Source organism: Gouania willdenowi, chromosome 1 (assembly GCF_900634775.1).
Source record: "Gouania willdenowi chromosome 1, fGouWil2.1, whole genome shotgun sequence".
NCBI lineage: Eukaryota > Metazoa > Chordata > Actinopteri > Blenniiformes > Gobiesocidae > Gouania > Gouania willdenowi.
The window spans coordinates 32,190,174-32,199,999 of record NC_041044.1 but is presented as its reverse complement, the minus strand read 5'-3'; the positions used below and the strand labels follow the sequence as shown (position 1 = coordinate 32,199,999).

General features: G+C 35.2%; 2 protein-coding genes across 3 annotated transcripts; one reads left to right on the top strand and one right to left on the bottom strand.

The window, feature by feature from the left end:
* The first annotated feature begins 221 nt into the window (after window positions 1-221).
* hmox2a (heme oxygenase 2a) lies at window positions 222-5,278 on the top strand. Of its 2 annotated transcripts, none has more exons than XM_028448662.1 (7): window positions 222-324; window positions 1,190-1,309; window positions 1,399-1,516; window positions 3,158-3,325; window positions 3,491-3,814; window positions 3,886-4,018; window positions 4,736-5,278. In XM_028448662.1, exons 2-7 carry the CDS (start codon window positions 1,218-1,220, stop codon window positions 4,861-4,863), a joined length of 963 nt encoding a protein of 320 aa, XP_028304463.1. In that variant the 5' UTR covers window positions 222-324; window positions 1,190-1,217; the 3' UTR covers window positions 4,864-5,278. The 2 variants fall into 2 exon arrangements, with proteins under 2 accessions (XP_028304463.1, XP_028304453.1); XM_028448652.1 differs by having other exon boundaries at window positions 258-324; window positions 1,187-1,309.
* Window positions 5,279-6,171: 893 nt separating this feature from the next.
* On the bottom strand, window positions 6,172-8,344 carry tmem186 (transmembrane protein 186). The gene is made up of 2 exons (XM_028455169.1): window positions 8,222-8,344; window positions 6,172-6,953 (listed from the first exon to the last, which is right to left on the bottom strand). Exons 1-2 carry the CDS (start codon window positions 8,222-8,224, stop codon window positions 6,291-6,293), a joined length of 666 nt encoding a protein of 221 aa, XP_028310970.1. The 5' UTR covers window positions 8,225-8,344; the 3' UTR covers window positions 6,172-6,290.
* Between the last annotated feature and the right edge of the window lie 1,482 nt (window positions 8,345-9,826).

Here is a 9,826-nt window from a genome sequence, read left to right as displayed (position 1 = left end):
TTATCATCAATACAAGTTCTATATCTCAACAGTAAGTTATAAACGACCTAAAATCGACCAAAAGACTGCTTCCTAAAAATTACCAAAAAGAAAGTTCTTGGTCTAAACGACTAACTTCATAGGAACAAAGTAAATATAAGGTTTAGTAAGTAATATTAAATCGTTTTAATGTAGGTTTCTTTTAGTAAACAAAATACCATAATGCGTTAATTACCACGTGCAGTCAATCCGCGAGCCTGCTCTCACCAAAACTCTCTCTGATTGGTTTAATATGTTAAGACCACGCCCCCAGCACACTGTGTCCTCTTGTGAGTCCAGCAGCAGGTAGGCAAGCTTTTATTTCCTATTATTATTAGCATTATTATTATTATTATTATTATTATTATTGACAGATACGTCTGTTGACACATTTTGGACAGTGTGATAATAAACAAACATGAAAACCTTTACATAATAACAACGTGCAGTCAGTTTTGTAACCGTCCTTTCTTTCTGAAATGTCAGCGTTTGACTTCAGCTGAATTCACAGCTGCAAAGTGTTCAATACGCGTGTAAAAAAAAAAAAAATAAGACCATTTTAGAAACATTATGTGACATTTAACATGTTTTTAAAAAGTAATATGTAGCAGGCAGAGGTCATTGTTCAGTGTGTAGTGTCGCTCTTTACTGTGTGGTTGTTATGCTTGTGTTTCTGTTGCAATGTCACATTGAAAGTACGTAATTTACAAACTATGTTAAAAGAAATACAGTTAAAAAAAATTAATTAGTTGTATCTGATATGGACGAGTGTTACTTTCATATTTTAATGTTTGTTTTTTTTGTTTGTTTGTTTTTTAGGGGAAAAAAAGTGATAGACCTCGTGATGGTATTCTCAAAAAGAACAAAAAATAATGTTTGTTTTTAATTAACTTTTCATGGTTTAATCATAACCAAAGCAAATTATTAAATTAATTCATAATAGAAAACTTTTTTACAGTCCAATTGCCAACATGTCCTGAGTAAATAAAGGTCAAATTTCCCACAATCATGAAGAGGATTTTCTGTTAGCAAGAAAATGATGTGGTGTCCTCTACTTATGAATTCATAATCAAATATTTAAGATTCAAGATTCTTTGTTTATCACACACACACACACACATTTATACACAATGTTATATATTATAATGGTTACTTAATGTTTTTGTAGCAGACCTGAATTGATCAAACTGGGCTGAAAAATGGACAACACTGTGATATCTGAGGCCAAATCAAACGGTGTGACTAAAGGTGGAGCCAGGATTGTTGTCGATGGTGATGTTGAAGCACTCAGGTATGAAACAGAACTGTTTTCATCAGAAATCATTTCCAGGTGTTTTCATGTTTGTGCGTCTCCTCTATTTTCATGCTCGTCTCATGAAGTCCAACCGATCTGTCCGAGGTGTTGTTCGAGGGAACCAAAGAGTCACATGACAGAGCAGAGAACTGCCAATTTGTTAAAGACTTCCTGCGAGGGCGCATTCAAAGAGAGCTGTTCAAGGTAAACTTAAGTGTAATTTAAAAACTATTTCAGCTCAGGGTTACTTGCACTTATGTGATTTGTAACTTTCATCATTTCCCCTTTCATTTTGTTTGGGAATTTCAGCGTTTTAAGATTTAACGGCTTCTACTTTGAACTTCTGCTGTTCAGCCATTCTTTAACGGATTTCAAGCATTCACCTTTTAAAATATTCAGCTGTCTGATGGTTTATGCTAGGTAAATGCTAATGCTAGCTAATGCTATAGCTAGGTTAATGTTAGTTAATGTTAATGCTAACAAATGACAATGCTAGGTTAATGTTCATGTTAGCGAATATTAATGGTAGGCTAATGCTAGCTAATGTTAATGTTATGCTAATGCTAGCAAATGCTAGTTTAATGTTAGGCTAATGCTAATGCTAGCTAATGTTAATGTTATGCTAATGCTAGCAAATGCTAGTTTAATGTTAGGCTAATGCTAGCTAATGTTAATGTTATGCTAATGCTAGCAAATGCTAGTTTAATGTTAGGCTAATGCTAGCTAATGTTAATGTTATGCTAATGCTAGCAAATGCTAGTTTAATGTTAGGCTAATGCTAATGCTAGCTTAATGTTAGGCTAATGCTATGTTATTGCTAATGTTTCTGCTAGGCTAATGCAAGCTAATGTTAATGCTAGCTAATGTTAATGCTAGCTAATGTTAATGCTAGCTAATGTTCAATCAATCAAATCAATCAATCAAATATTATATATCATATTTACAATAAGGTTCAAAGTAATGTTAATGCTAAGCTAATGCTAGTTAATGTTAATGCTAGGTTAACGCTAATGCTAGCAATGCTAGTTCAATGATAGGTTAATGCTAATGTTAATATCAGGCAAATGGTAATGCTCGGCTAATGCTAATGCAGTGTTTAATGACGCGGGCCAGGACCTGCATCCTCACTTGCATTTTCTTCAGGAAATGAAAGTATTCTAGTTTATCTTTTTTTGGTTTATTGTTTTATTCCAAAAAACAAAATAAAGTAAATAATCTTTTTTGTATTTGAGACAAATGCATTGAACACAAAAAGAGACAAATTAAGACATGGCATTTAAAGGGGAACTTCATGTTTTTTCCACAACAATTCTAGCAAATTGAAATAAAATAAAAAAAATCTGCAGTGTTTTTGCTCATTCAACACCTATAATTCATAATATGGAAGCAGGAAAGACACGCTATTGTCATCCCAACAAATATTTACTGAAAACTAAATAAACGAAACAAATATACCATGCAGTGGAGAAAAAACGTAGACAGAGTAAAGTTTGAGAGCAACTCTGAACCTGAGATTTCTTCCTGTTTTAAAAACAAAATAAGGGAGTTTTTTCTTCCCACTGTCGCTAAATGCTTGTTCATGTAGATCTAGATCTGAATTTTATGTTGTTAAGCGCTTTGAGATGACTTTGTTGTATTCTGCGCTATATAAATAAAGTTGAATTGAACTCAGATACTGTTTCCCACAAACTGAAGCTGATATTCATGTTGTTATAACGTATAATCAATCAAATGTTATTAAAGTTTTTTTTTTTTTTTTTTAAAGTGTTTCCAAACTGTCCAAGTGTGATCGTATCCACAGACTAAACTGGATTAATTCTCATTATCTTTTTTCTGTATTGTCAGAGAGGTACCGCTGCCCTGTATTTTGTCTACTCAGCCATGGAGGAGGAGATAGAGAAGAACAGAGACCATCCCCACATCGCTCCCATCTATTTCCCCACAGAGCTGCACCGCCGTGACGCGCTGGCCCGAGACCTTGAGTATTTTTATGGAGAGAACTGGGATTCTGAGGTGAGTGAAGAGCATGTCTGTGTAAGATAAATATTACAAAGATTTCACTAGAGAATGAGGAGAGGCCGCGGTTTGATCCAACATCATGCTTGAGACCAGTGGTTCCCAAACTTGTTTGGGTGTTCCCAACAAACGGGGTCTTTATATTTGTGTGATCTTTGGCAGATCAGCCTGACTGCCGGGACGAAGCCATACGTGGACCGGATCCACGAGGTGGGTGAGACGGACCCTCTGCTGCTGGTGGCCCACTCCTACACCCGCTACATGGGTGACCTCTCAGGTGGGCAGATCCTCAAAAAAGTGGCTCAGAGGGCTCTGAAGCTCCCCACCACAGGAGAGGGTCTCAACTTCTACCAGTTTGAGGGCATCCACAACCACAGCGGCTTCAAGCAGCTGTACCGTAGCAGGATGAACGAGCTGGAACTAGACGTAGAGATGAGACAGAGGATTGTTGATGAGTCGAACCGGGCGTTTGGATTCAACATGATGGTGAGGGAGAAAAATAACCTGTACCCTGTTGAAGAAATGTTTTAAAACACATCTGTTATTTCTGAAAACAGGTTTTTACTGAGCTGGAAGAAATTGGTTCAACCATTAAAGAAGATATCCAAGATGCAGGTCCTGGACACAGTCATGCAGAGATTATGGAGAGAGATGATATCAACAAGTGTCCGTACTATGCAGCAAAAATGGGTAAGAAACTAGCATTCGGTCCTACTTAATGTATGATGTTTTACAGCTAGTTCCAATAAGAAAGAAAAGAATAATCCATTCGACCAAAATCCACTGTATTAACCTCATTCAGTGCCAGTCATTTTCAGAATTTCTACCCCCTCACAAATCGCCAGTTTCAGAGCGAAAAGCTGAGAAAACAGGCTTTTTCTACAAAAAAAATCTTTCGGTGACTTTGAAGCAATTTTTTTGCTTCATTGAAAACTACAACATCTGAACATTGGTTTCCTTCTAAAAAAAATAACACTGAGACAAGCCTTTTAATGGCAAAATATTATTTGCTTACAGTTGAATGTTGTGCTTACTGTAATTTGTATCTGCTCCCCCATCAATCACACTGACATAACATTATAAATAATCCACTCAGGTCCACACATGTCCTGTTTTAGTATGTGGAGCTGTGAGCTGCTGGATACTTCACAATATCACTTCATAGCGCCATAATCTCCCTCGTTCCTGCTTCTCCCTCCGAAGCTAATGGTAGCATCAGTGGCTAATCTATCGTCTAAAGGTGCACTGCTCCCACCTTTAGGGCACCAGTTGGTCACTACATCAACAGAGAAGCCTTATATTCACAGTAGAACTCCGTCATAGTGTATCCTAGCAACTTCCGTGAAAAAACCAATTGACGAATTTTCTCATCAATGGCACTTCACTGTAGTCCTCTCTTCTTTACAGCTGCCAGTGGGAACCCCACCCATGCCTGTAATTTACTGATGATGCTCCTCAGACACCCACCATGTCAGGTGGCTCTGGCCACATGCATCGCCGTCCTCGCTGGTTGCGCTTCCTGGTACTTTGTGTGACACTTCAAATATGATCACAGTGGAATATAAAACTACAACCTCCTAAATACATCAGAAACTGGATGTTCATCTGATGACATTTGCAGTTGATGCAATATGAAAACCAATGGCTGCATTTTTAGGTATTTATTTGTTTATTTTTCTCTTCTTTATGCTTCTGAGACAGCAGATAACAGTATGCACAATGTTTTATAATGCAAATACATGTATGCAGTGTGAATACAGTATTTTGTTAGCAATAATGAATATTTCAGTTGTACATCCATGTACTGTATTCACTCTGACAGTAACACGTGTTTAATTATGTGCTGTAAACAATTATTTAGCGTCTTGGTAAACGTGAACCTTACAACTATAACCAAAATGATTCAAGTTCCCTTTATTTTCAGGTGATAAAAGTTGTCACATCACACTCTACATGTGTTTTTTTTTCTTGCTTTTTTAAACTTGTACTTTCTCTGCACATTTACCGTTGCAAGGTGTTGGTTGTCATTAATTTAGTGTAGAATAGACACATTTTAAATTTGGAAAGGAAAACTTTCAGTTAACTGAATTTCATCCAAGACAGACACTCGGGTAATTCTACAATACTTGATTATCTAAAAACATAAAAATACGCTTTGGCTGGTTCTAATTTTGCTTTACTATTACCCAAATGTTACATAAATATGCCTTATAATTCATTTGTGAATGTATATCTGTCCAAAATAAATAGTCTCATTAGTGGAAAAACATCTAAATGAATAAAATTGACATTGATTTTAAAAATCTTGAATTCTCTAATTTTTGTCTAAATGTTGTTCTTATAATTATGTAAAGCACATCGAGTCTCCCCATGTATGAAATGTGCTATATTAACCTGTTAAAAAAATTCAGTTTGAGTTTTATGAGACATTTTTCATTATAAATGTGAAATTTTAAATTATGCAAATAACGTCATAAGTGGGTGATATTAGGCAATGAGAAGTCTTTTAAGCTGTGGCCACTTATTGGAGTTTATGATGGCCTGTAAACCATTTCTAACCACAGTAATAAATGCCTGTACACTATTATGAGCTCTATGTAGAGGGCATATAAAACCAAGTAGCACAATATACAATGATACAAGGCCATAATCAATTTAAACACATGCTTAGTTTTAATCCACCAAACTGACCCCCAAAAGCATAAATACTTATGCAGTAAGTTTTAAAACTATCGAGACTTTTGTTTGTGGTAAAAAACCATTGGTTTTATACATACTGAGGGAGAACATGCAAACTGCACAGAGATATAGAAAATCAAAAACTGACAAAGCCATTGTCCAGGCAATTTGCAAGTATTTCTTTATTTAACCATTTGTTAACACGTAGATTTTCTTTTTGTGTACTCTTTGATTATAACGATAAACCTTTTTGTTAAATGAAAGCTTAATACAATAAAAATAATCACTTTAAACTTCCAAATACTTTTTGAAACCCCTCCATGTCCACCACACGTCCATAATGAGTGGAGAAATACAGTGTCTCTGAGCTGCTGTACCTCTTCAGTTTTATTATGACTTCACTGAGGGCGTCGCCTGTGTCACTCAGTGTCATAACATCTGAAACAGGAAGGAAGATATCATGGCGCTTCCCCCAGAAAGTGAGGTGTGACACTTTGAGAGTAGTCTGGGATGGGTCCAGGTACATCATTCCCACAACCCTCCTGACGAAATGGCTGATCGTGTACAACATGACACCAGCAAACATGGCGATCCCCGTCGAGTAGGTGACAAAGAAGAGAGGGACGGACCCCTGGAAGTACAGGACGAACACGGGGGGCAAAATGATAATGGTGATGGCAGTTTGGAGGAGTTTGAGCCTGGAAACGGCTCTGAGCAGCTTGATGTGTGGAAACGTGTAAATCATAGTGAACTTCTGTGCAGTCACGTCATGGTATCGGACTAGGGGTTTGGTTTTAGGAACCAGAGGATGGTGGAAGCACTGCTGGTTCACAGAGAGACATGCAGCTGACTGAGGCTGTACGACAGCTGGTTTCCTGCCTGATAACAAACACAAGCTTCTGGTGCTCGTCCGAGAAGCCGCTCTGAGCAGCAGCACTGACCTGATCTGTGGAATGAAAAACCGTAGAGAAATGGTTATCAACTTAGTAAACACATTTAACATGAATTACATGTGACTAAAGGAAAACCTACGTATGCTCAGCTTTTATTTTCAAACAAACATTTGAGTAAATCCAAACAATTAAAATAATCAGCTCAATTTGATTTTTTTTTATTTTTTATTGAATTCATACAAAAAATATTGACAAAACTATTATATTGGATTAAAATGAATAATGGCTCTTTTTTTTTTTTTTTTTTTTTTAATGTTTCAGTTAAATGTTTCATATCAGGAAGAGTTTAACTTGTACTTATGTACTATTAAATCACTCCCTGACCTCTGAAGCTGCTCAAATATTTGTACACATTAAAAAGAAAATGGTTTTTTTTTTTTGTTTTTTTTTAAGTATGCTCCACGTTTGTTGATTGTTGAGTGAGCTTTAGATGATTCTCTTAGATCTGTAATTACTAATTCACATCTCTGAAGAAAAAATATAAAAAAAGGAAAAGTGCACTTATTTATCCAATAAAAATGTATCACTGTGGTCAGACCCAACTCAGATTAAACTGGCCTCAGTGGCCTTGTTTTGTTTCTTTTTTGTTGTGTTTTGTGTGTTCCTGCTTATTGAAATGTGACTGCACATTATAGGATGGAAACACTCAAGTAAATCTACCATCAAGAGTTTTGTACATTGAAATATTAATAAATAAATAAATAATCTGGCCTCTTTACATAAATTCGGCACCCTTGCTCTACAACACCTCATTTAACCACAGAGAATTGCAATTACAGTGGTATCAAGTGAGTTATATCTAACGTGTTACACATTAAAAAAAATGTTTTTCAAAACACTTGATAATCAGATTTATCGCACTGATTAATGGCGCGCATATTAGTTTTGACCCTTCTCGCTCTCCGTCTGACTTTTTCACCCGAAATCAATCCCCGTTTTATTTCACTATTTATTTTTTATTTTAGGTTTTCAATGACTGCAGTGTTATCCAGTCGTAGGTGGAATCAAATAACTGCTATAAAGACATGATACATTTTCATATTTTGAGTATGAATTAAATCAACTACATCAAACTAATCATTTTATAGGCAGCCTGGAAGGAACTTGCTTTCCCATCATCATATTGTCCTGGTTTACCTTTCAGTAAGGTTAAGCAACTAGCTCGTGTGGCTAAAGGCTAATTAAACCGTATTTATATATTTCTAGAGCTTTGTTGATAAAACTTAGTGAAGCGATACATCGAGATATAAAATCATCTCACCATGACTGGCGAATAGCGGGACAACTTGATACAGAAAGCAAAGAAGCATTAGTAAAAGTGTGACTAATGTCAACACAGAGGGTTACAATGTAAGGTCACGTGCTGTGTTGACCCGGATGTAGTTCAAAAGCGTTTTCTTTTTTTCTTCTTTTTTTTGGCGAGTGACACTTTGAGTTGCAGGTGCATTACCGCCACCTACTGTATCGGAGTGTACCTTAAACTAAGAGGACCCATCAAACAAAATTAAAACAAATACAATCACAAACCTATTCAACACATTATTTCCACACACACTCTTCATCTTTTTGTACTTTTCGTTTTACAAACAATCAGCATCTCTCACAAACCTTGCCATTTCTATCTTTCCGACTTTACTTTTTAACTCTCTGGTTAATTCAATAGGACTGCATCTCAACGTCTCCGCATTTATTCCCGTTTATTCTTTAACCAAGCTGTGCTTCATTTCTTCCTTGGATTTGATTTCCTCCTTTTCTTACTAGAGACCAGTGTGGGTTTTCTCTTCCTTCTTCATCCTCTGTTTCATCCTCCTGTGAGACATGGACACTACCCGTGTTGCCATGTTTCCACCAATGTGTAGAGTCTTCTCATTTGCCCAAAAGCGTTTTGTATTTTTTGTTTTGATTTTATTGTTTTTAAAGCGTATTAAAATGATTCTTCCTTTTTTTTAATATTCTGCAAAGCGCTAGCCTAAAGAGATTAATGTACAATAAGTATTAAGCCTAAGTGCACTTTTTTTTGTATTTGTTTTCCAAATGATTTTTTTTTTTTTTTTTTTTTTTTTTTTAAACTGTTTTCCGAATTATTATTTTTTTTAATCCGTTTTCCAATTTTTAATTTTTTTTAATCCGTTTTCGGAATTTTATTTTTTTTAAATTCGATTTCCGAAATTTTTTTTTTTTTTCAAATCCGTTTTCTGAATTACTTTTTCGTTTTTTTTTTGTTTTTAAATCCGTTTAATTTGAACAATGACGAACAGGTAAAGACAGGTTTACCTGCCGTTTTCCGATTTTTTTTTTTTTTAATACGTTTTCCAAATTAAAAACAAAAATAATAATTCGAAAACGGATTTTTTTTTTCTACTGACTACAATGCTCCATTGTAGGCTACAGTAAGGCATAAAAATGGAAACAGTTTGATTTTTTTTTTTTTTTTTTCTATTTTAGGTATATAGTAGGAAAGGCTATAATAAGGCATGAAATTAGGAACATTTAGATTTTTTTTTAAGTGAGGCTATAGTAAGGCATAAATATGATTTTTTTTTTTTTGTTTTTGCTAAGGTTATAGTAGGTAAGGCTATAGTAAGGCATAAAAATTGAAACAACTTGAAATATATATATATATATATATATATATATTTAAGTAAAAGCTATAGTAGGTACGGTATAAACATGGAAACAATTTGATTTGATTATTATTTTTTTTTTTTCAAATTTGAGGTAAGGCAATAAAACGGTATAAAAGATGAGAAACATGTGAAAAACACCCACATTTCAGAGGTGATACTTCATGTGGCCATACCTGCCTGTCATTATGTGATCTCACCAGGTTTCAGAAACTAAGCAGGGCTGGACCTGGTTAATACTT